At 46.5% G+C, this 25,357-nt stretch overlaps 8 protein-coding genes across 8 annotated transcripts; 3 read left to right on the forward strand and 5 right to left on the reverse strand.

Annotated features, from left to right (window-relative positions):
• Nucleotides 1-493: 493 nt before the first annotated feature.
• GL218_01901 (putative malate dehydrogenase protein) lies at nt 494-1,400 on the forward strand (the record flags this gene model as incomplete). The annotated part of the gene is made up of 3 exons (XM_033578387.1): nt 494-704; nt 763-1,309; nt 1,367-1,400. 3 exons carry the CDS (start codon nt 494-496, stop codon nt 1,398-1,400), a joined length of 792 nt encoding a protein of 263 aa, XP_033439027.1.
• Nucleotides 1,401-3,054: 1,654 nt separating this feature from the next.
• Nucleotides 3,055-6,993, forward strand: GL218_01902 (uncharacterized protein; the record flags this gene model as incomplete). The annotated part of the gene is made up of 5 exons (XM_033578388.1): nt 3,055-3,136; nt 3,215-4,644; nt 6,382-6,702; nt 6,771-6,838; nt 6,894-6,993. 5 exons carry the CDS (start codon nt 3,055-3,057, stop codon nt 6,991-6,993), a joined length of 2,001 nt encoding a protein of 666 aa, XP_033439024.1.
• Nucleotides 6,994-7,995: 1,002 nt separating this feature from the next.
• Nucleotides 7,996-8,697, forward strand: GL218_01903 (uncharacterized protein; the record flags this gene model as incomplete). The annotated part of the gene is made up of 4 exons (XM_033578389.1): nt 7,996-8,147; nt 8,212-8,315; nt 8,382-8,495; nt 8,561-8,697. 4 exons carry the CDS (start codon nt 7,996-7,998, stop codon nt 8,695-8,697), a joined length of 507 nt encoding a protein of 168 aa, XP_033439025.1.
• Nucleotides 8,698-9,464: 767 nt separating this feature from the next.
• GL218_01904 (Ubiquitin carboxyl-terminal hydrolase 2) lies at nt 9,465-10,550 on the reverse strand (the record flags this gene model as incomplete). The annotated part of the gene is made up of 3 exons (XM_033578390.1): nt 9,465-10,385; nt 10,449-10,462; nt 10,529-10,550. 3 exons carry the CDS (start codon nt 10,548-10,550, stop codon nt 9,465-9,467), a joined length of 957 nt encoding a protein of 318 aa, XP_033439030.1.
• Nucleotides 10,551-11,405: 855 nt separating this feature from the next.
• On the reverse strand, nt 11,406-13,817 carry GL218_01905 (uncharacterized protein; the record flags this gene model as incomplete). Its single annotated transcript, XM_033578391.1, has 9 exons — nt 11,406-11,769; nt 11,827-11,951; nt 12,008-12,488; nt 12,558-12,667; nt 12,720-13,071; nt 13,130-13,223; nt 13,295-13,391; nt 13,444-13,533; nt 13,704-13,817. The coding sequence occupies 9 exons, from the start codon at nt 13,815-13,817 to the stop codon at nt 11,406-11,408; spliced, it is 1,827 nt and encodes a 608-aa protein (XP_033439031.1).
• Nucleotides 13,818-17,469: 3,652 nt separating this feature from the next.
• Nucleotides 17,470-19,149, reverse strand: GL218_01906 (FK506-binding protein 4; the record flags this gene model as incomplete). The annotated part of the gene is made up of 4 exons (XM_033578392.1): nt 17,470-17,675; nt 17,729-18,395; nt 18,449-18,982; nt 19,054-19,149. 4 exons carry the CDS (start codon nt 19,147-19,149, stop codon nt 17,470-17,472), a joined length of 1,503 nt encoding a protein of 500 aa, XP_033439028.1.
• A 1,054-nt stretch (nt 19,150-20,203) lies between these two features.
• On the reverse strand, nt 20,204-21,088 carry GL218_01907 (uncharacterized protein; the record flags this gene model as incomplete). The annotated part of the gene is made up of 3 exons (XM_033578393.1): nt 20,204-20,274; nt 20,369-20,500; nt 20,647-21,088. 3 exons carry the CDS (start codon nt 21,086-21,088, stop codon nt 20,204-20,206), a joined length of 645 nt encoding a protein of 214 aa, XP_033439029.1.
• Nucleotides 21,089-22,836: 1,748 nt separating this feature from the next.
• GL218_01908 (uncharacterized protein) lies at nt 22,837-25,070 on the reverse strand (the record flags this gene model as incomplete). Its single annotated transcript, XM_033578394.1, has 4 exons — nt 22,837-23,422; nt 23,474-24,029; nt 24,121-24,346; nt 24,483-25,070. The coding sequence occupies 4 exons, from the start codon at nt 25,068-25,070 to the stop codon at nt 22,837-22,839; spliced, it is 1,956 nt and encodes a 651-aa protein (XP_033439020.1).
• Between the last annotated feature and the right edge of the window lie 287 nt (nt 25,071-25,357).

Raw genomic sequence — 25,357 nt, forward strand, 5'->3', positions numbered from 1 at the left:
CCAGATTCTTAATTTGGGATCCGTTCAGGGTCCCACGCTGTCGTGCCGCTGGACTGGGGTAGGGCGTGGCACCTGAACTAAACAGCCAGGCGGCGGTTCTTCCGCTCTCTGTATGTATGCAGTCTAGAATTTAATAAACCCCATCTCGTCCCGCTCCCGAATATGATGAACATTTGTATATACCATCCTCAAGCCTTTATCCTATATATCTCTCTCTCCTCTTGGAGATCATTTCCTTTTACGTTTTCCTATTTTCTATCTCCTTAGTATTTCTTTTATTTCCTTGTGACTTCATCTGTCTATCTCATCTATCTCATCTATCTATCTATTTATCTATCTGGGTCGGTTTTCTTTGGGTTTCCTATTTCTTATTAGTCTACGCATATTACGACCAAGACTACTTTGAGATCTCAAACACGAAACCACATCGATTCGACTACAAACCAATATCATATACTCTTCCACCTATATCATCAGCCTCAAAACTATCAAGATGTACGCCTCAACATTATTAGTCTCGCTACTCGGTGCCTCGAGTGTCATCGCCGCCCCGACATGGCCCGCATTCAACTGGAATGCCGCCAAGCCTGACGGGCTCGAGACCGTATCCGAGTACTTCAATATGTTGGCACAGAAGGTCGAGATAGGAAAATACATGTCGTCAGCCCCAATTTGTGATATCTCAAAGGCACAGATGGCTGCAGGTTCGTCACTACTTTCCCCTTAAAATCTTATAAGAATTTTGACTAACATTTTCTTCAGCCCCTGAGCCACTGACTCCTCCGTCTCCTGGTTTAATCCTAAAGCACGTGGCTATCGGCCGCGGAACGCAGAACTATACCTGTGACACAACCAACGCGACCGCCGTTCCCATCGCCGCTGGTGCCGTAGCCACACTCTTCAACGCGAGCTGCGTCGCCTCTGCGTACCCGGATCTGCTGAATCTCCTGCCCAAGCTGGCTCTCCAGTTCAACCTCACGGCGCAGGAAGACGCGCGCATGGGCCCCACGAACCTGATCATCTCCGGCAAACACTTCTTCACCAACAACACGACGCCCTTCTTCAACCTCGATACGACGCAGAACCAGATCGGCGAAGCGAGCTGCTCCAAGGACAGCCAGACCAACGCGCCTGCCGACGCACCTAAGGGTCAGCAAGGCGAGAAGGCCGTCCCCTGGCTCCGCCTCAAGACGCAATCCGGCTCCACAGGCAACCTGCAGGAGGTCTACCGCATCGAGACGGCAGGAGGCAGCGCGCCGGCCACGTGTCAGGGACAACCGGCAGCATTCGAGGTGCAATACGCAGCACAGTATGTTCTAACCCCTTTCCATAAAATTTGTGAATATGAAGCTAATATCCAAAATAGATACTGGTTCTGGGAAGGCGAATCTCAGGCGTGAACAGAACAACGCTATTGCTAAACCGAGTAAAATTGAGAAAATCACAAAATTCCGAATAAAGGGGTCTGTAATGGAAAGGGGGAAGGCATGATAGGGGCAGGGTGACTCCGCTTGCGCGTGTCTCGGAAGAATACGAGACGCGACGGCGCCGACATACATACATATATGTCGGACATCATCGGGCGGGGAACCACAGCCCCTGTGCTCCCCAGAGCGTCTGGGTAGGCGCAGGCATGGACGGCAAGGCATACTAGGGCGTCACGCATGTACGCGTATTGAGACACGGGGCTACGAGGGGATTTATAGCGTTATGATTCATACCATTTATTTTTTTTTACACCTTTTTTTATCATTTTTATTCTTCTCGTATAGTACGGTTTTATCTTGTTAATATATTATGAAATGTTGAGTTGATGTGTTATAAATGATTGCTTTGAGATGTGATATGTTATGTTGTAGTACCAGCTTTTTTTTTATAAGTTGGAGTATAATATCTTGTAGTTGACATCTCTGAGCTTGAGTGTCTTCGGTTTCTGGCGATCTCAATAATTGCTATAAGAGTATTATATTATTTCTAACGGGAAGCATTGTAAGGATCATGAAATAGCGCTGCGGGGTGAGCTTCAACGGTAAGAAGAGCTTCAAGCTTTAGGTAGGTAAGTACCCGAGTCAAGTAAGTTAGATTTGATAAAATCCAAAAGAGCACGCTCGGTTGATATATCCATTTCATCATATTTACCATTTTTCGACTATTTTTCCACTTTGAAAAATCGTCCCATTTTTATAACCATTCAATGCTTAAATTTGGTACACTCTACCGTAATAGTAAGCTTGAGGGTTCTTTTTAAATAGGTAACTAACAGCAAAACGCTCCTTTCCCGTCCCCCTCTTTTCCCAGGCGCCACCAATACAAAAGCTACCTATCACTTAATTTACACATGTTTATCGAACAGTTACAGGGCTACCAAGCCCCTGCAGCGTAGCATTTTACGTAGTATGTAGCCCTACGGCGCCTATAAAGGCCTTATATAATAACGGGTTTCCTCTTGATCAGGAATTTAGACATCATCTTACCGTCGACATACACTCTCTTCTATTATATTCATATGATCCTTTCTGGTCAGATTTTATTCAGCCCTATTCAGAACATAGCGCTATCATCTACTGCCCAGAGCCTCACATCAAATATTTGGATAGTTGAAGTGAAAGACATACTCTCTACCAGAGGCACCAGCCCCTTTTCACCATCATTTCATCTTAACACTCCTTAGTAAAGACAGCAAGCACAATGTCTAGTTCGTTACCAAGCAGTAGTCTAGAAGGAAGCATCTCTATAAGCAGATTTGGACCAAGGCTTTGCGATCGCTGCAACGAATTACTCTCCGCTGTCGAATTGAGCATTGACCTCAGCCAGCCTAATAACAATAGTGTGAAATCTGAATATTATCAAAATCTGTACAAATCAGCCCGGTACGGTTGCCAGATCTGCCTTATGTTTAAAAATGATCTCGAGTAAGAATAGTTCTATCAGTGCAATAATGGCCACGATCGATTAAAAAGCTTAAGGTTATATCCAGAACTCGAGGATGGATGTTGGGATGAGACGACGCTCGAGATAGTTCTTACTCGGTCGAGCCCATCGCCTAGAATAAATATGCAATTAAGATCGACTTCGACGGGTCGTATAGATCTCTATGGAAGATTAGCCGAAACCGTTGCTTACCCAGGCACTTCGTGTAAGCTATTTTGAGTCGACCCAAGCGTATAATCGATGGTATAACTGACATATTACCCGGCTCCCTCTCTCTTACTAGCCCGGCAGAGGGTATTTGAAGAGTTAAATTCTATACGAGCATACCACGACCTAGATTATACGCCCCCGAAGTCAACGGATGACCAAAAGGCATGGAAACTATGTGATGCTTGGGTAAAGAACTGCATAAACAATCATAGCAGATGCAAAAGCTTCAATTCCTCCTCATGGTATCCGACGAGGCTTTTATATATCGGTCATCTTCCTAACGGATATCTCGACAAATATGATCTCTGTTCCTCCAATGTACAACTTCACTTGACGCAAGATAAGCCACCTAAAGGGGGTTACATGACACTTAGTCACTGTTGGGGTTTTATCGCCTTTGAGATGCTGAAGCTCACGGGCGAGACTTATAAATATCGATTAAAGAATGGATTTTCATACACAGAACTTCCCAAAACATTCCAGGACGCTGTCCGTCTATCGCGGTTTCTTCATAGCGACTACATATGGATTGATTCGTTATGTATTATCCAAGGCTCCGAGGACGACTGGATACACGAGAGCAAGGCAATGATGGATGTATACCGACATTCGAAATGTAACATCGCAGCGACATCAGCTCAAGGACCAACCGAAGGCTGTTTCTATACCCGGGATCCTACTCTAGTATCTCCTTTGGAAATTTCACTACGCCTAGGAAAAGAAGATAGAGCCGCGAAAAAATATCTCTTCTCCTCCGACGAATCATGGTATGTAAATATCGAGCATGCACCATTAAACAGGCGAGCCTGGGTTTTTCAAGAACGCACATTATCGCCGCGACAAATCCATTGCGCCAAAGATCAGTTATCCTGGGAATGCAACCAAACTACTGCCTGCGAAACATTTCCTTTCATTTTCGAGCCTCACATAGAGTTCAAGCATTTCATTTCCCTGGCTCAAAATCTGACAAGCCTAAATCTTACGTTGTCGGAAATACATAGGTCAAGATCTTCTGAAACGAGGCGTGACTCGTTCTTGGGAGGTAGTCTTATTAGCTATCCCATGGAGTCAGCCGATTCCACGTCTCACAACATACCCAGATTTGAGCGGACGTTGGCACTTCTTGAAGAAGCCACCCCAGAGGAGAGGATCGAGTGCTTGAGGAGCAATATATACCTGGACTGGAATGACATAGTCTCTTGGTATTCAAATCTCGAGTTAACATATAAAACCGACAGGCTAGTGGCAGTCTTTGGGATTGCATCTCGAGTTCAGGAGGCTCTTAAAGATACCTACGTCGCGGGCCTATGGTACTCACGGATTCCTTGGATGCTTTTTTGGCTGGCTGGTACATCCGAAACGGCCCCCTCATACGACGCCGGCCCTTCGTGGAGCTGGGCCAACGTAGACAGAAGGGCCTATTTCCAAATCGTCCCAGAAGATCACGACCGTGTCCTAATCAATATTGACGAGGCTCATGACGGACATACGGGTGCCAAGAAAGTTGCTATGAGTAGCCACAAAGCATCTTACTTAAAACTCCGATGTCTCATTTTCAAGATCGAACCTGACGACATTGCAGCAAACAGCGGGAAAAAGAGCACAACAAGGTTCATAACACCAACAAACCCAAGATTATCCTTTCGCCCGAGATCTATGAACACAGACGGTATAGAAACCGTCGATTATTGGCATCAGGCATATATCATACCTGTCGTTGATCGACGCGGGAAAAATATGATATGGGCCTTACTGGTACGTCTTTGCGAAGAGGAACCGGGTTGTTATAGACGCATTGGCGTGTGTTGGATTGATACAGATGCCGAACCCAACATAACCGAACATGCGCGGGGGGCTACGGATGAGGATAAAGTAAGAGTGACACTGATCTAGTTTACTATAACTACCTAAGGTAGCGTTACTCATAAAAAGGACGGGTGGGGAGGAGCTGTGCGATACGCGCGGCGTAAGGAATTATACGAAAAGTTTAGAGTGAAGTAAATAGGAGGCATTGGTTTTAAAATTCAAAATTAATTATCGATTATAAGTCAACAGCTTTGAAAGACTTTACCAGTTTTAAGACTCAACCCCCATCATTGCGCCTCGGGAATATCCTCCTGCGCGAGAAACTCGCCAACGACCTTTAGAATCCTCTCTCGCAGCCCTCCGCCTTCCAGATGGCACATTGTGGCCGCCGCCCGGAAACGTGATCCAGCGAACGCGTGGGGATGAGCTCGAAAAAGGGGCCTTGGGCGATGTCGTGCGAAGTGTTGTATTCGCCGTTGTAGACGAGGGTTGGAGATGTGATATGGGAGAGATGGGGGGTGACGGTCCAGTTATTTAGAGAACCGTCTGCTGTTAGAGGGAGGGACTATTCTTAGATGGATTAGACGTGGAATCGTGATGGGTATTGTTTAAAAGGAGGAGGCATTACTTGGGAAAGATAGGAGTAGTTTTATTAAAAACGGGAGGATATGGGATTCTTTTAGTATGCTTAACGCGGAGTATGTTTTTTATTGTAGTATTCAAATATATATATAATTGATTTTTCGAAGTAAGTGATAGTGTACATTATAATAGTTCCTTTGCTCTTTTGTCACCGAATTGTTGTTGATTGGTTGGTGTATGCGGTCTGAGTCCTCCTTTCAAGCCTGGTGTAATGATGTCACTATCAATATGTCCTGGAGGCTTAAGCACTACACGATGTTACGACCGAAAGGTCCCTTATTGCTTTTTGCTAGTTGAGGACATCATTCAGCCCGTCATGTCGGATTCGTCCAAGGAGAGCATATTGGGCCTCTCCGGCTCGCTAATGGGCTTGTCGACCATTGTTGTCAGCCTCCGGTTTTGGGCACGCAGGCGGTATAGATTGCATTTTATGGCTGACGACTGGATCGCTGGTCTCGCTCTGGTTAGTGATTTATGCCGAATATCACCGAATGGGTATCCTTACTGATTGGGGATAATAATGGCCTTAGCTTTCATACATTGGAGCATCGATCTGTGTGTTCGTCAGTAAGTCATCCTTTCACCTCCCAAGTCAATCCACAAGGGAAATATAGCTAAGCATTCCGCACCCATAGTGGTGCACAACAAAGTACTAGGCTACTCTAGCCATGACTTCACGCCTGAGCAAATAGAAGCGATGGGTAAAACGGACAACGTGGTGAGTACCAAGTGCCTCGCTTCCGCATTTCTTGATGATTAGACTCCGTTAATGATCTCTCAATTTCCATCCAGTCTCAAATCGTTCTCGATGTTCTAACCAACAACACACTTGCATGTGTGAAGCTCAGTGCCCTCTTCTTCTACCGGCGCATCTTCTGTGCTGGCGGGAAGCAGACCACATTTGGGGCGGTAACTTGGGTCACAATTGCCGTCGTCGTTCTGTGGCTTCTTGTTTTCCAGTTTCTAACGGGCTTTCAATGCGGTACGCATTTCTCGGCACTCTGGGATGGCTCCTATGTTCAGTACTGCACCACCTCATTCCCTTTTCTATACGGGCTTGTTATTTCCGACTTTCTCCTGGACGTATGGATCCTCATCCTCCCCATCCCTGATGTACGTTAACCTTCGATTTATAAAGACCCTTACCTAGCTTCTCACTACTAACGGAGGTTACTTTATAGATCTTACATCTTCACACCACCCTGCAAAGAAAGCTATTCATCATAGGTGTGTTCCTTTTGGCTTTCGTGTAAGTACTTTCGGTAGTATGCGGTAGGCAATTGGCATGTTAACCTCTAATTTAGTGGCCTTGGTGCGTCAATCGCTCGGATGGTGCAGTACATCAAAATCGAGCTCGGAGGCCCAGATTATCTCCTCTATACCGACCATGAGCGTGAGTTGTAGATGTAGATGAACATAATTTGGTTGATCTTGCTGACTCGGCGGCCTAGGTCTTATTACTCAATCGTTCTTCTACACCATGCTAGAAGCTGGAATAACACTCATTGCAGTGAATCTACCATCGTTGCGAGTATTCTCAGCTTCGTTTTCTCTAAGACATCGAGAGACAAAGCCCTTTTCCACAGTTAGATGATTTCCCTATGTCTATCTAGCTATTGTATAGAAGAGTAAGTTATAGATTACTATATACGTTCATTTCTCATCTAACGGTCTACTTCCGGACTAACTACCGCGTGTGTCCACAAATCGGAGGACCCGCCGGCCGGAAGTCAGTACCGGGGCCTACACCTATTCAGGTAACCATCAAAGTTAATATACATCTTTAAACACTTGAGAAAAAAAGGGGCTATCGAGTGTACCATATCCCCAGTGCATCTAAAACAAGACACCATAAGAAACAAATCCAAAAACTTCCCGCCGCAATATTTCAATGCCGCCCCCGTTTCTTTTGTTTGTACATATTAGCCGACGACGATATAGGAGGGGAAGGGGGTAAGTAAGGGAGGCGATACAAATAGCGGCAGATCTATTGGTGGCCGTCTTCCTGGGGGGAGATCTGCCGACGATCGTTAATACATACATACAACGCATAGTCCCCGTCGTCGTCAATTTAATTAAGCGTGTAATTGACCGGATTAGGTAATGTATACCAAGCTCCGAGAAATGGGGAAATCCCTCCAGGCTCGAATGAGCTTTAATATATTTTTTCCCCAGCCTGGGGTGGTATGCTGTCTGTCAATTAGGCTAGTAGATTAATTCCAAAAAAAAAAAAGACATCTTAGATATGGCTTTGGTTGTGGAGGGTCTGCATGCGTAAGGTACCTTAGGTATATAAGCGACTTGCATCATCTTTCAGTCTTTGACTTAACTGGTGATGATAGTTAGTAGTCTAAAGCACAGCCCAAGTACTCCTGAGAATTATCTAGTTACATAACAAAAATCAAGATGCTAGTAACATCTCTACTCACGCTCGCGTTCGCCGCAACTGGCTTCGCTCAGGCCCCCGAAGGCTACAAGACCGTTTACATCACGTCGATGGTAGACGCCAAGTTTGTCTTGGTTCCCAAGTCGAACACCAGCGGCAGCACTCTAGTCATGTACGTCTATGGCCCTCCCCACTCATAATAAAGTACCTCTACTAATCCGTCCCTCATCTTCCAGCAAGACCGGCAGCCAGAAGCCCGAGCAGCAATGGTACATCAAGACCGGGAGCACCAAGATCCAGCTCGCCGGTACTGAGCTCTGTCTAGACGCAGGCGAGAAATGTGAGCACCCCTTATAAGCCTCATACCACAGCGTCTCAATCTACTGACACGAAAAACCCCTTCTAGCTAACTGGAAGGACATGGCCAACATCTACATCAAGGAATGTTCCGACACCGCAGACTCGCAGAAGTGGGTTGCCATGGAAGACGGACGGATCTCCGTCGAGCTGTCTAGCCCCCGTAAGTACTACAATATATATATGTATATATTCACCCGAGTATAGAAGCTAACACCTGAAAAACAGAGGAGTGCCTCGACCTACAGTACATGCGTGCTACGGAGAACAACCCCGTCGGCCTGTACAGCTGCGCGGGCCTAGGAAACACCGGCGCCGCGGACAAGGGCATCAACTGGCCGCTTACCGAGGTTACTGCTCCTTAAGGGGGTAGGCCGCTCGGTGATGTGGTCGAGTACTCGTTGTATATACATAGTAGGTAGTTAGTAGTGTGGCAAATAGCACACACACACACACATACGAGCTATGAATTTAGGTTGAAAAGAAAATGAATCTAACATATCGGTCATATTTATGTATATGCTAATGACTTGCCATATTTACCTAATTACTCCTTAATCGTTTGATTTTAAGTAGAACGTAAGATGCGTCCGTTGGATGGGAAGGAAGAAGTATTTCTCTTCCGTATCCGATTCTTCCTGGAATACTAGGACTGGTTAGACACCACGACTCATAACAATGATAGTTGACTAAAGACCCAAAGTATAACAGCTTAGGTAGAGAAATGTTTACAGTGAAATCCCCAAGAGTACCTAATTATAGAGGCCCGGCGTTAGCAAATTTCTGATCAATACACCTACTGCTAGTGAGGCTCCCAGCGAAGCCCTTTAATAGCTTTCCATCTTATATCTTGACACACAAGAGCTTAAACTCTCCGTTTATAGAACTAATTCAAAAAGGATCAATAGCTTTATATTCAGACCACTCCGCGCCTAAGCCAAAGATAAAACTCGGCCGTCTACTAGAGTATCTTATACCAACCTGCTATACAGCTCACTAACCCCATCGCAAGACAACAAGCGCCACCAATAATACCTAGAAATACGGGATTGCTCTGCCCTAACACATCTAATAGTTACCATTACGCGTAGCTTCAGGAGGTGCTCATGTATGTGGGTAAGTAGATAGGAATCTATCCCTCCATCTCCACATCTTCCCCGCCCCCTTTCTTGCGACTCTCGAGCCTCTGTCTGGTCTTCGTCTTCGCCTCCTCAACCCACTTAACATACGCATCCTCTCCCCCTTCCTTAATCTTCAAGTCCACCACCCCCTTAAGCACCGCGCCTGCAAACCCTACGAAGTTATGCCGACGCAGCGCGTTCTCGAACTGCCAATCGCGACGTTTCTGCTCCTCGCGCGCCAGCATCTCCGCATCGCCAATCTCTCGTGCTACTGCCCGCCGATCCCCGACCATCGCCATGAGATTGAACCGGATCTCTGAAAGGTCATAGCGCGCGATGCGGCGCTGTAGTACGTCCATGACGCGCGTGGGGAAAGTCTCCGATGTACACGGCCCGTGCGCGATCGGCGCCGGCTGCAGGCCATCGAGCTCGTAGAGCACGCCGTCAACAGGCGTGTATGCAATGAAGTGGAATGCGTCCTCCGTCTCGCCGCCCGTGCGCTGCGTCTCGTCGACAAACGGACTGCTGCGCGCGAAGCTGTTGTGTACGTCCCGAATCAGCTCACTATTGCTAAGCGCCTCGCCACGGAACTCGGGCGGCAACGCCATCGTGAATTCTCTGAAGTCGCCTAGCGGGGTCCCGATATCCACCTCTCCACCCCGGTTCATGAGCACCGAGAGTAATGCCTGCGTGCCACACGCATTCTGTATTGTCTGAGCCGCAAACCAGAGGCTTTCCGTAGCGTCGTAGTCAAAGGTGCCATCGAGGGGCTTATCGGTCGAGGTATAGGGAGTGTCTGTGGGGTACTTGAAGAGGAATATGACGCCGTAGACAGGGTGGAGCGAGGCCAGGGCTTCCGGCTCTAATGTAAGGAGCTCTTCAAACTGAACATTCTGAACGCCTAGGTTATTGAGAAGAAAAGTGAAAACGCCCTTCGGAATAATAATCAGCTTTCGGGGATATCAAAAAGGTAATTAGACTAGGGCTTCGCATACAGCATCCGACTCAACTATTTTTTAGGTAATTAGCAATCCATGTTCGAGCTCGAGGGAGCACTGATGGAGTAAAACTCAACTGGTATTCCATCCACCACTCATCTTTCAGCTTTGCTTGCCAGGGCGGGCGAGGCGCTGGCTGTAGGTCTCGTAGTATGCAGGCAGGTAAATCGAAGCGCTGATCGGGTAGAAACTAGCTGTCGTGGAACAAGGAACGCCTTCTCTGAGAATTTAACTGCTTGAATGCTCCGATGTGTGGGTAGTCCAAGATTACAGATATCGGTAAATCTTAACTTCTATTGCAGAATGTCTAGAAATTTCTTGTTTAAGTAAGACAGCTGAAAAGAAGCTTATAATGTGTGATGTCAAGTTTGTGTCGCAGTTGAAGATGTGAATTACATAGAGCTCTATCGGTACGTACTTGGCTTACGTACCTGGCAGCCTTAGCATGTACATTAGGTGCGTACCTGAGCTATTATGGGTCACGGTCTGATAAGATAAAACGGATGACCCACAATAGCTATCAATTAGGGGGGAGCATTTACGTTACAGTTGTCACGGCTTCTTTTTCTCGTACAATATCCTTTCTTTGCATTGCTAAAGAGCTTGCCTGTTTTGGTCTTTGCTCTGTCCTTGCAAAGCTACCTAAGCAAGAGATCCTGCCAGTACATTGTTTTTTTTTTTCCACTTTTCATCCTTTTACTTCGCAATTATATACGCCTTGGGGAAAAGGATCCTAGTCAATTTCCGTAGACATCTCAGAAAGCATCTTGCCAATCATCTCACCTTGTCCTTTTCCGTCCTTTGCTTGCTATTATCTGCGTGATCCTCATCCTCCACTTACGCCAATCCCTCATCCGTACGTATTAGTGCCGAAAGGCATTCCAAAATTAGAGAACGTATGCCTGCAGCAGGCAGGCAGGCATATACAACTGGCTTTCTTACTGCTTCACTCGTCTAGTTGAGCGAGGGAAGGTCGTGCTCGCGGTGGCGAATACGAGGCTGAGGTTCGCTCTGCGTGGTGTGCACATCCTTATTTTCTTCATCCGAATGGCCTCGCGAGCTGGTCTCGGTAGCGGCATTCATAATGCTGTCGTTGTCCACCAGTTCCACGGCACCTTTCTGACTGTTAGTCTCAAATTGGAAGCGGCCCGGCATGACTTTTCCGGCAACGCGCTTCATCCAGTTAGGGATGTCTCTAGCTCCTAGTCCCCAGTCATACACCTCCTTCTCGTGCCAGTTTGACGGGATGACTCTGCCTTTAGTGACCCATACGATAAAGAAGATCATGCTGTTCAGGACGACGTAGACAAGCATACCCCTATAATTCTGATTAGTATATGCTTATTTGTTTAGTAGAAGAGTAGAAGATACTCACGCAATTAGACCATAGGCGACGCTGTAGCTGAAGGGCATGAAGGCCAGGGTGACAAAAGACGGGACAGCGTCACCAATGTACTGCCAGTTGATATTGATGACTTGGCGGATCATTAGGCAACCGACCTTGAAAGATAATATTAGCAACTCTCTTTGACTGTAGCATTTATAAATAAGCTTACCAAAACCAAGGTTGATCCCGTAGCCCAGGGCGGAACAGAGGCCAGAATCGGGGCAAAGAACAGACAGACAAGGAAGCAAACACCAGCTGAAATTGCAGTCAATCCGGTACGACCACCTTCTGCAATTCCTGCGCCGCTCTCGATGAAGGCGGTAACGGGCGAACAACCAAAGAGGGAACCAATTGAAATCATGACTGCATCAGTGCAATACGCAAGGGTCGAGCGGGGAAAATCGCCATCCTCTCCCACAACACCGCAGAACTTGGCCATCGAGTACAGGGTCGCAGTACAATCAATAATGTCGACATAGAGGAAGGTAACGAGGGCCAAGGCGAATTGGGCTCCGGCAGCGCCCTCGAGACCCCAGTCCTGGGCGTTCAAGACAGTCTTGATCGGATGGAATGCGATAACCTGTTTGAAAAACTGGAATCTTTCCTCACCAGCCTCCGTGTAAGGGAAGTAAGTGAAAGAGGTGTTGCGGCTAATGATTGTCAGTCAAGATTCGTTCAATAGATAAAAGGGGTAAGGGGTAAGTCGTAGCTCCACTTACGGCCAAGACATGATTGACACGATTCCAATACCGATGACAATGGCGCTCTTGACCTTAAAGGCCATCAGGAACGCAACGAAGATACCGCCGATGAAGATTCCAATCCACATCTGTTACTAATTGTTAGCTAAATACTCAATGATGTGGTGTAATGATGCTTACTCCAGGGTTCGTCATGATGTGGCTAGAGCACTCTCCCTTGTCGTTAAGGTACTCGGCAGGACATCCTCCAATTGTGAGAGGAGTAGAGAATCCGCCAGTGATGGCACCGATACCTGCAGAATAAGACAATCCGATCTCGGTAAGGAACAAGCCAATGCCGACGCCACAGGCCGTCTTGATGGTAGCCGGGATCATTCGAACCAACCACTGTCGCATTCCGGTCAGAGCTAGGAAGACAAAGATCCATCCTTCCACAAAGATGGCAAGAAGAGCGACCTTGTAAGGGACCATTCCGGTGCCGTGCCAACCGACGACTTGGTAGGTGAAATAGGCGTTAAGGCCCATACCTGGTCTTGAAGTGGGTTAGAATAACGTGGTAAGAGATCTATATAAGATGAGAGTTGACATACCCGAGAGAGACAGGAAGGTTCGTAAGGAATCCGAACACAATGCTGGAGAGGCCAGAGAGGGCCGCCGTAGCGGTAATCAGATCTCGCTTCAGAACTATATAAGAGTCAGCCCTAGTTCCAACTTGTGGAGGGGATTTTTTTTGTTCGGAGTTAGCAAGCACTTACCTGTCTGGCAATTGGCGTACTCAAAGTCGCCAGGGCAACCAGGTTCAGATCCCTCTGGGCACTGACACATGCCTCCGGAGTCTGCAAGAACAGCAGCCTTGTTTTGGTTAGGTATATAGACTAAGAGGAGGAGTAGATAGGATGCTCACGTTGACGGCAACAATGTATGCCATAGTTGCGAAGGTAGTCAAGCCAGCGCGGATCTCTCGAAAGAAAGACGAACCACGAACGGTTTGGGGCTAATTACTGTTAGTATGATGACATTTCCTATACTTGTTGGAAATATTGTATGACATGGACCCGAGGGGACGAGATAGAACTATCGCGTAGATAGAATCCATCATATCAAACATCTCATTCAAAGTGTGTGTGATGACTTGTGAAGAAAGGCGAAAGAGATTTGACTTACATGACCAGATCCATCCAGGCGAAAGACGCGACCAAAGGTTGATCGGTTGACGTACTCATCAACATATGCAATCTTGTTCATCACTCCATCGATGAATCCATAGATGCCCGACATCTTGTCTTGATCAAGCGACAGGCAGTCGCGTCGGTTAGATCGGGTGGATACACAGAGGATAATTGATTAAAATAGCCTAGCGAGGGAATGGAAGGCGATTCCAACAGGCTAGGTAAAGACAAAGATAGTAAACAGTAAGTAAGTGAGAGTAATAACTTTAGGAGGTTAGACGGTTTGATCAAAGGTTTGACGATGTTGTTGATCGGGAAACAAGGCAAGGAAGGGCAAGACACGAAAAGAAAGGTCGAGTAAAGCCTTAGAAGTCGGTACAAGATGCGGAGGACGAGATCAAATGAAAAGTCGCACCGTATTGTGCGTGCCGACTCTGCAGGCTACCTCTGTGTTTGGATAAGGTGTGCCCTCGTTAGTTGTAAAAAGAGAGTTTCCCTTGTCCGTCTGGGGAAGAATGGGAAAAAAATAAATAGTTGGGTGATTTGTGCAAAAGGTAAAGGATGGCGGAGAGGGGCGACGGTCCGGCAACTACGTTCCTTAGGAATCGTACCTTCCTTCGTATTGTATCTCATCTAAATATGATTGAGAGAGATTCCATTGGTTAGATTAGGCACTTTTAAGGTTTAAGCGCGCCTAAGATAAGTTGTTTAGATATGAAAGGGAAAGAGCGACGGAAGAATCGTCGTGAGTAAGGAACGGAAGGAAGGCAGGTGTAGATGCAGGTGCAGCTACGTGCACGGATACATATGTTCACCTTGAACTGTACGTACCTAGGTAGCTAGCTACGACAAGTTCCAGCTGTAATAATAGAATAATCCGTTGCTACTGTTACTACGTGAGTCAGGCCACTTCCGGACACTATTGAACTGCCATCTGGTGATTTTGCCTTTTATATCTCAGATATCTTTCCTAGTGTTTTGAAAGAGCATAGTTCATAAAGGTCACTCACTCTCCACCACTTATCCACATCTACAATATAATGCCAGTAAGGGTACACCTAGATAAGAAAAAGGGGCTCCCCGTGGATCGTCTCGTTCAAACTTGCTCTCGGTAGTTTTCCGTTAAGCAGTTACCAATAGTGACCATGTTACTGTGGAATTCCGTCTGTATTCTGGCGAGATGAGGACGATGTGTCTTCAATATTCACCGAGTTGACACGTCTCCCTACAATAAACTTAGTGGTCAACAAGTATTAACCCGAAGACGTTGCTTCTGGCCCTCCTATCAAGTGAACTAGCGACCACGTGTGTGAGGTTGTGGTATGAAAGGAAACTAGTTGTGAAATATGTGTATCCTTGTTTACCCGTAGTACACAACAATCGAGAGACATTTAGAAGAAGTAAAAAAAGGTAAATGCGGTATATTTGCGGTATATTCCTAGAGAGACTACTTTATTTGTGGATAACGTTGCTATAAGAGCATGTTTTCGAAGATATAAACGTATAGGTACCAAGGCTATCCTAGTAGCGGATGCAAACATCTCAACTGCAAGCTCGCAAATTACTATGCGGATTTCCGGTCTCCTATCTACCTATCGAGCTTGGTCTATTCTTGTTTACTTTGAGCCTCTTTTCTATAAAAAATGGTCAAGTATTATTATGCAAGTATCAACTCTGCGTAGATGTCGTGTATCCTTTAGTTTGCTGTAACCGCGATTCGGCCTCGTACCACCTATTTATTCAGCTCGCCAAAATTTTTGTCTTCTTGCTGATGCCACCAATAAATTTGGCGTCATGAGGCCATTGTGAACACACAATTAGCTTTTTTCTTCTTAAAAAGGCTCGATTGGTCTGTTTCAAAGGTTGTCAGTGAATACCTGAACCCCTGAAAGGCCTCCTATAGGACAACACTGGGCTAGATATCAGACAAATGTACAAAACATGCGGGAAAATTCGCCAATTACCGAGATATACTGTAACGCAAGCCATTCCATTACCGGAACACAGAGTGGAGATGGAACCTCTGCCCGTGCTATCATATATAATGCTTGTGTAAACCGGAATGTGCCTGTTGTGTATCCTCAAGTACGAGAGCCTTTAGTTATTATCTCAGTATATATCTAGGTTTCACAATCTAATCGGAAAGGTATCCATACGGGCCGAGTCTAGCCTACTTATCTATGGATACGCCGATCGTTTGAGCGGTGGCTATTTAAAGCGAGTAAAAAGACATTACTAGAGAAATATATTGATGATTGCCTACCTAGGTACCTAAGGTATAGAAATATCAAGGAAAACCTCCCTCTTTTTAAAATTTCTAGCTGCATAGCTTAGTAATAGGATGCAAGCTACATGAATTAGAAGGAGACCTTTCAAAATAGTTCAAAGGGCCCATCTTTTCCTTCTAATATTGCAGACTACATTTGCCATCAAAGCGTCAATTAACTCATCACTTTAATATCCATAGGAAGCTATGAAGTAACCTTAGTAGCTAGATTGAAATAGTCTATAAAGTAGTCTGTGTGGCTGATTCGGTGAAGAAAATGACTATTATCTTGAACTAACCTTCCATACTTATCACGAGGTAGAGCAAGAAGCAAGGAAGCATCTTTGCTGTCCCATGAAAAAATCTAAGATGGTTACAAGAGTCCGTAGCTATACATACTTGACAGCGTCCTTTGTTCTAGTCTCATCTAGAATCCTGATAATACTGACTCCAACCAGGAGGCTCATTGTGGTACAAGTTCTACACTTCAGCTGAACAAGGTAGCGACTTGTGTAAGACCCTACCTTTAGAATGTAGAACAGAGGAGAAATACGTTACTATATATTATCTAACAATAATATATAAGTGGACTAGAAAAGAATATTTAGAAAAATGAATCAACGTAGCCAGTTCGGCACCGAGCGGGTAGATCAGATAATTAGGTCTGATATATCTGCTTGATTGTTCTGTTGAAGAGTCCCGCTGCTAAGTTATGCGAATTATGTAACAGGAACCAAAAGCGAATAATGAATGTTGAATTTGTGTACAGATGTATTTACGGAGAATAGTGAAAATAGGGGCTACTCAAGTCGTTTGATAGCCAATGAGATGTGAGCACAGAAGTTCAAGCAAGCACATATAATTCATTGGTATCTTTAAATTTCAAAATTCAAAACTTAGAGGTAGGCAATAGAGGGAATCGAATAATTCTACAAATAAGCTGTTAATAATTAGTCTATCACACTGACAACATTTGTTTTAGCTCGCCTCCTATCTTTCCTTACCTACCTGACTTAGGACTCTAAATTAGAACACAATATTCGACCTTACCTACAGCTTCTACCCATAACCTATCACGAAGATCACGAAGACCACTTATCACTCACAAAATGCACAAATCGAACAACCACGGCGATTAACCGAAAATAACGAATTTAGTATAGCTAGTCTATCTGAGAGTATCAGAACTGCCTATGGAAACCAGCGGAAACATGTGCACGGAGAGGATACCCAACCTCCCTCGAAAATTGTACGCCTGTAATGCAACGCAGACCTCGTCATCCCTTATGACAACATCTGCTTCCTGCGCCTGACGAGACGCCAGATCCTCGCAGATTCGCGCAGGTCGGAGACCCAACAACGCGACATTATGAGACTCGTCAACTGATCGTACCGAAAAACTTGACCGAAAAAAACCAGACGTAAGAGTACAACCGTAGTGGTATCTGCAGGTAAGGAAATGCCAAGGAAATGCTACACGTTGACTATTGCGCGCTTATTTTATGTTCATTAGCTTGATGTCAAACACCAATGTGCTGTTGCCAGGAATGCCGGGTTGCGCTTTGCTTCCGTACGCGAGGTGAGCAGGGATAGTCAGTCGGCGTTCGCCACCAATGGCCATGCCTTGGATTCCAATGTCCCAACCCTTAATGACCTCTCCCTTTCCTACGGAGAAGCTGAAGGGCTTTCCCTTCTTGTTGGCTATTTTCATGTTAGCAAACATCGATACATCATTCTCCGCAAGCAAAACTTACCATCGAAAACCTTTCCATCCAGAAGTTTGCCGATATATCGGACTTCAACCTTGTTACCCTTCTTTGCGACGCGGCCAGATCCAATCTTGCGGTCGTCAACGGTGACGCCCTGAACAACCTTTACGCCGGGGGTAGCGCCCTTCTCGGCGGCAGTCGAACCAGTGGGGCCTTGTTCTAGGTTCTTGGCGAACTGGACTTTCTTATCACCCTTGGTGGAAGCGTCTTTGGTGGGTTCGGCCTTGGCATCCTCCTTAACACCAACAGGCTCACCCTTGTTGTTCTTCAGCTTTTTCTGCTGCTTCTTGCTCAACTTGGTCTCCTCAGCCTTGGCTATCAGGCTATCAAGGCTCTCCGCTTCCTCGGCAGGACGCTTGTTCTTGCCCTTCTTGGTCCCGGCAGCTACCAGTTTAGGGGCATCCTCTTCGTCGGTGTCAACCTCTGTAACACGAGGGTCTTGGAGATTATCGAGCTCATCTACCTCAGAGTCATCAGAGCCATACTCTTCGATGCCCATGCCGTAGTCATCATCGTCCTCGTCTTCCTCATCGGAGACATCGTCAGAATCGACAACGTAGTTACCAGTCAAGTGAATGGTGTGAGTACCCTTGACAACGAAGAAAACTTCCTCGTCGGCTCCAATGGTGATGTCAAGGGGTTGTTGGTAGTTCTTTGGGTTACGTTAGTAGAGTTATAAAGAAGGCTTTTCAAGACAAGACATACGCGTTCGGTATCAAGGGTACAAACGACAAGCTCCTCGAGATCTAGGGTAGTAGAATCGATGCTCTCGTCGTCATCCTCGTCATCACTGGAAGTAGCGGGTTCCTTTCCCTTCTTGCCCTTCTTGGTGGCCTTAGCGACACCATTGGCCTTCAGCTTGGGCTTGGAATCATCATCCTCCATCTCCTCGTCCGAGTCTTCTTCTTCTTGGACAGCTTGGATGAGTTTTTGCATAGCAGCCTCGCGCCGGGCCTTCTTCGACTTGGAAGGATCACTTGGGCCGCCATTAGCCTCTTCATCCGAATCTTCTTCGTCGTCATCCGAATCCGAATCATCGCCGCCCATGAACTGGTTTAAGAATTCGTCATCAAGCTCGCCGTTGAGAGAAGGTCGCTTGCGGATGAGCTTAAGCGTAGAACGCGGGACGGCGGGGATATTACCCTCATCATCGGCTTCAGGCTCCTCAGTGGGGTCAAGAGCAGCCATGGTGATGCGATACTTGAGATTCGATTCCATATTAGTACTTACAACTTTGGACTGCAATACTAGACATAACGAAGCGGCGGAGAGGGGGGAATTCCGTCGTAACAATGTCGCATAGTACTTACAAAAGCACCCTGGATAACCTCCTCCTGCATAGCGGGAACCATGATGCCTTGCGCCGGGACCTCAAGCCCGTAGAGGGCGACAGGCAGTATAGGCATTGTGAATGATAAGTTTGACTTAAGTTAAATAGAAGATGCGATTTGGATGTAAGATGGAATTGAAAACTCAATGAGGAACACTGTTGTTTATGGAATGATTCTTGCAAAGCGTAGGAGGGAAGAAGATGGTTTATGGGATGAGGAAGAGGAAAAAAAGACTTTGGACGCGACTCTGGACCCGTTGAAGAAGGAAGTGAAAAAAAAAAAGTTGAGAGCTAACTTAGCTGTCCGTCTTTACTTTCTCCAAATTTTTTTTTTCCTCGAGTAAAAAACTTCCGCCGCGGCAACACCCCACCCAAAAGGTCTTTACCGTGTTTATAGATAAGGCGGCACTAGTCATAAAGAGGCTTATCTGCACGGACCCTTGCAGCCGCTTGCTTAGAAAGATTTTAGCGACGGGCAACCAGCTGCTACGAAGCCTCGGTTTAGCCAATGGTACGGCTGTATTAAGTATGACAATAACAAACGACGATATTGGTACCTTGTGATTCTTTTCTCGTTAGTCACGGGGAGTTGAAAAGTATTTTTAATTTAATACAGTAGTTAGGTGTTAGTTAAGTGATGACTTGGATAGTATGACTTAGGTACCTAGGTACTTGACTTATAAGATTGTATAAGTTGAAGCAAACAACTCTCATATTTTTTATATTGGAAATAGAGGCATGGTATATATCATAAAAGTTGAAGACAGAGAGTATGTATTTTAATTTACAGTATCTTAAGTAGGTAAGCATGTAAGGAGCCAGCCTGGGGATGTCTTCAAGAGAAATCAGTTACTATAAAGCCAACGCCTGTTAGAGAATGTCTTAGTTTACATACAGACAAAACACGCACGTATATGCCACGGTGTACGAAAATAATTTCTCGTTTCTTTTCTTGCTTTGCTATCGAACTCAAGAGTAGAGACCAGTCCTCGTTCCTGTCACAATTTTACTATACTATCCTCGACCCATCCAGCTCACTTTTTAGAATCCTACTTTAGACATCCATCTCTAAAAGAGCGAGTCTCACTCCCACCCCCTTAGCCATATCCAACTCTCACGCGATTCCGCTCTTAGTTCTTAGCAGCAACAAGTGCATTAGCCTGCGCGACGATCTCCTTGATCCTCTCTTCGAGGGGTACCTCTATTTGCGCCGGAGCACGTTAGCTAGGCCCGGAAGAAAAAAAACAATAACAACAACTAGCAAAATGTGGAGGGAAGAAAGGGGTTACACTGACCATTACCATACTCTCGCCCACGGTCAGCTATTTCCATAGTCTCGATAGCCATCTCTACGGTAGGCCGAGCGAAATGTCGCGGTGTCGCGCGGCAGTACGCCGCTACGAGGTCGTTGCAGTTGGTCACGCCGCCTGCAGATTTAAGAAGACCGGTTATTAGTAAAAACGTTCATATTCCTATATTCATATGACATGAAAAGGGGGGAAGGACGAGTAGGTAAATTCGGCAACAAAAAAAAGGGGAGGGATAAGAGGAAAAAGAAGAAAGAAAAACTTACCACCCGACCACAAATTCCCGTCCTGCACCCAGCGATACTTATGCCCAATCAACTCCTTCTCGCCAAAGCCCCTCTCGCGAATCATATCCTGCAGCGCGCGCGGCCCACACACCGTCTTCCCCTTAAGCAGCCCAGCCTCGCCGCAGATAAAGATGCCCGTGCAGATGCTCAAGATATCAACACCAGGGGCAGCCGCCTGCGCGCGCAGCCACTCCAGCGCCGCCGCCTCGAAGTGCGATACCGGGTCCGGCCCGGGGACAAGTATGATGTCGAGCTTGCCGGGGGCGACCGCTGCGTCACCGTAGTGGTCCGTAGCCACGATCGATTCGTTGGACGTTACTTTGATGTACTCGCCCGCGCGCACGGAGCCGATGTAGTGGATTTCGACGAAGGGGGATAGGTCGATGACGGGCTCGGGGAGGAGGTGTCGGAAGGTGTCCATGTCTGTGGCGGGTTATTAGTAAGTGATATTTAGTACACGCATATATATATGTCTCGAGCAGGAAGGGTTTGTATTCCTCAGTGTCGACGACCCCTTTTCTAAGAGGCCGGAGAGAAATAGGATAAGACACCCCACAACATACTACGGACACGTTAGTTTTCTAAACGAGAATACACCATAGATAGTAATATATAGATATATAGGTAAGCAGGTCCAAAACTAACCATTCATAGCTCATAGAACCAATAATATCAACCGCCGCCGCGTCGAGGAGCTGGCACATAGTAGGGATGAAAACGCCGACGCGGACGGTATGTCGCGCGGAACCGTTTGCGTGAGTAGCAGCAGCCATTTTGTCTTGTCTTGTCTTGTCCTGTCTCGTCCGTCTAGCGTTGAAGAAATATAAAGACTTTTTCAAAAAAAGAGTCTCCGAAGAAAACTATGAGTACCTGGTATTACAAGCAAAAGTAAATATCAAATCCCAAGATGTAAGTAAGTAAGTTGAAGACCACAACGAAATCCCAACTCCAAACCCGCGAGACCCTCGAGCGCATTTATACACTTCATCCCCCCCTTTCCCCCTCCCCTCTCCCTTGCAAAAGAGCCTCATCCGCATGCCAAAAACCTAACCTCCATGCCCTCGCGGAGCAAGTCAGGAACAGACCCCACAAGCTAGACCCCGAGGTAGAACGGACAACAAGCACTGCTTAATCTATGTATTGCGAAGACGCCGAGGAGGTGCGGTCTGGTCTGAAGGATAAACGCGCGCCCCCCTAATAAACCGTGTAATACGATTGGTCGAGTTGCGTCTACTCCGACTCGACTCGGAGCTAGGGCTTCGGAATATGTACCTAATGGACGAAACTCCAACACTTAGATGCAGCTTTTCTTACTTTTTATATAGGTTACAATAAATGAACGCGTCGTACACAGGCATATTAATATGCCGATTTATAATTCCGGTTTTTGAAAAATGAGATATATATTATGCTGATGAAGTTAGCAAACTTCGACAGATACAATATTCAACTCAAGTTTGCTAATTGGATCGCCTACCAATCGGAATAGCCTCCGAAACGTCCTACTATGCAAAGCAACATCACAGATCATAATCTCCGTACATGTTCGGCTTTAGAGCAATACGATGGATGTATCATTTATCGTTGTAAGTTTCAAGAGTACTACTTGACAACTATTCTCGTTCACCGGCGTGCTCCCCAATCCACCAGCCTCGTCGGAGGAAGGCACTTCTTTATGTACATGAATATTAAATATTACCGGGCTAGGTTCGCGCATTAGGTATCTTGGATTCTTCCCCCCATCATAAAACCCAATTTCTCGTCCTCGCTGGGCTAGCCCGCCCCCCAATCGGACGGATGCGTCCCTCGACCCCGACGAGCCGATTTGGACTGCTGAGCCGTACTCTTCCCGGCCAATTTCTCTTGCCTCGTAAACGAATGCCGGCAGGAAAAACGTGTTGTTCCTGCGATTTGCTCCTAGAACTCCGTGAGCCCAGAATAAGGATCCCCGTATCTAGAATGCCAGTGCCGATGCCATGCATATCAACATCGTGCCCTCTATTTACACATAGCTCCTTGGAGCTTTCTTTCAAAAATTCTGAAAAGTTCGCTCGCTTCGTCGGTCTTCAACGGATTGATAGAGAATCGAACTGGAAGCGCGCGACAGATCCGAACCACCGCGGTAGCCGGTCTGGACGAATATTATTAAACTCAATATAACCAACCTCTTTACGGCATAACACTCGCGAGCACAGACTTTGCTCTTTGCCGCGTAACCTTTTTGCTGACCGTATACACCAGATCTAACGTGAAAAAGTGCATTAGTTGAGCCTGAGCTGTCGGTATCGACCCATATAACGGCGCGACGAGCGGCGCCATGGTGTAGTCCATAAAATTCTTCTTAATATGACGATGAGAGAAGCACATTCCCTTGGATAAACCAGCCTCGTTCATTTCCCTCTCACGCGTGGTGACACAAATCTTGTGGAACTTCTCGTAAAGGAACAGCATTAATACGACCTCCATAAGGCCTGCTGTCCTCAAGACATTACAAACAGTGAAGAGCCAACCCAAATGGTGAGGATCCGAGTTGTCGATAACCCACATGTACAAAGTCGAAGCAACAACGAGGATTGTCATTTGCAGGGGTAAGAAGTGAGCCTCGAAAAGTCGGTGGAAAAGGAAGACAATCCGTGTCCAGTCAGGCTCTTTTAACGTATCGGAAGTAACATCATGGAAAACCTGGCTCTCAAGGGTCTGCTCTGGGCTAATGTCGAGCTGACTTTGCGTGATGTATGAATCGGTAGGATTGTTTCTGCCTCAAAATTAGTTTAAAGTTTCTAGAGATACGAGTGTCCAATCTTACAAGGCGACGTGGAGGGGACGAAAAGCTCTGGCAGTATGATTGCGTTCTTGCCAGAGCTCCACGAATTTCCGAAGGGCGAAACCAGAATCCAAAGCTCCCCACATGTGTCGTAGAGCTTGCTTATAACGGGCCTGCATGTCGTTGTATACCTCTTGAACTCCCTTACCGCCGTTACCCTTAACATTGCTCTGACTAACAGGACTCATGATGGACCGCCCGGTCAAGTTTCCGTTGAGCGCGAAGAAACACTTCAGGTACATGTGCAAATCCTCGCCAATAGCTTCGGAATCACCGTCCCAACCACCAACTCGGTCGACCAACATGAGCGGAACGGAATAGACAGAGGTAGGGGGAGAGATAGTTGAACCACGGTATAGACCAGAGAGACCACCAGCAGCCCACAGAATATCTGCCACACGGACAATAGCGGGGACAGCATGAGCGTTACGGTCGAAGATGATAGGAGCAGAATACAGAGTAGTATTCGCAGTTTCAGGGTAAGACACATGCATATTCGTGAGCTGGGCGAAGTAGTTGGTTGACAAATGGCTATCGGCTATGTTTCGACTAGGTTAGCTTTGTTTGCACAATTACCAATTCCAGAGTCAAAATTACTCTCTGGGCGAATTTTGGGATATTATGCATACCATCAATTCCAGTTACAATTACGTTCTTCCTCATTGTTGAGGTGTACCTTTCACTGAGTTTGCGCGCAGCCCATGCCATGTTGCTACCCTTTCCAGGAGACTCGCCGGGGATATCAGAAGGGTGAAGAGTAAAGTCGATTGAACGAAACTTCTTGACGAATTCTTGAATGAGACCCATGGCCTTCATCTCGACGTTATGTTCACGTTGTTCCATAGCGAGGTAGACCTATGAACGAAAGCAAATTAGCGCTGTAAATCGAATTTTTGGTGCAACATTGCTAGAATAGCGTAATTATTGCTTTGGAAAAACGAGCAAGCTCAAATTATACCCGCTAATGTTTCATTGGGGAAAAACAACTTACATCATAGTCGGATCGAGCTTGGGGGTGACAAGCCAAAACATCGAGCGTTTCTCTTAAGCTGTCAACCTCCTCCTTGTAGTTGGGAATAACAATTGCGTGAACAACTTGGTCATGAACAGTGTCACCGTCGGTGTAGAACTCGGTTTCGATGTCGCCAGCTTCGCTGCTGGTAGCAGAAGAAGGGAGCGAATCTTCCTTAGAGGACGTCAATGTCTCGGAACTGGAGAGAGAGGTAGACGAGCCGCGGCGACGGTGAGTTAGCTTGAAGTCCCTGAGCGATGTGCTCCGCGCAACCTTGTTCAAATTCCGAGTTATGTCGAATAGAGCCCAGCATGATCGCATCGGGAAGGCGAAGACCAGTATATGAATTAGGAGGCAGTAGTAGGCGAAGACGACAGTCCAGATACCGCCACCATCTGAGGCTGAAGTGGCCGAATGCGACGGTTTGCTTAACGAATCCTGAGGGATATACTTGTAGTCATATCTCGCTGCAGCTGCTTCCTTGGTGATAACCCAATAGCTGAGGGCTATGGTCATTAGCATGGCCAGCCCTCCGACTCTTTTCGAACACCAGCTGAAGAGCGACATGGCTGGTGGTGACGTGTTGCGATTGACTCCTCGTATATTATTTCGGCCAAGACGATAGAAGCTCTCGACTCTTGAGGTATTTGGTTAAAGGAGCGTGGGTGAGTCGCCAACAAGGAGTGAGGAAAAGAGAAGAAGAAAATGGAGTTACAATGGCAAGTCGGGAAAAGATAACACAAGGAAGGACGTTGAGTGGGAAGGGGGTAGGAGAGGGAGAGGGGGGGGTTGGGACACTTCTGAAGAAGGTCGCGATATTGGTGCACTAACTGCACAACAACCTAGCTTGACCT

This window comes from Daldinia childiae (assembly GCF_008694065.1).
Source record: "Daldinia childiae strain JS-1345 chromosome Unknown Scaffold2, whole genome shotgun sequence".
NCBI lineage: Eukaryota > Fungi > Ascomycota > Sordariomycetes > Xylariales > Hypoxylaceae > Daldinia > Daldinia childiae.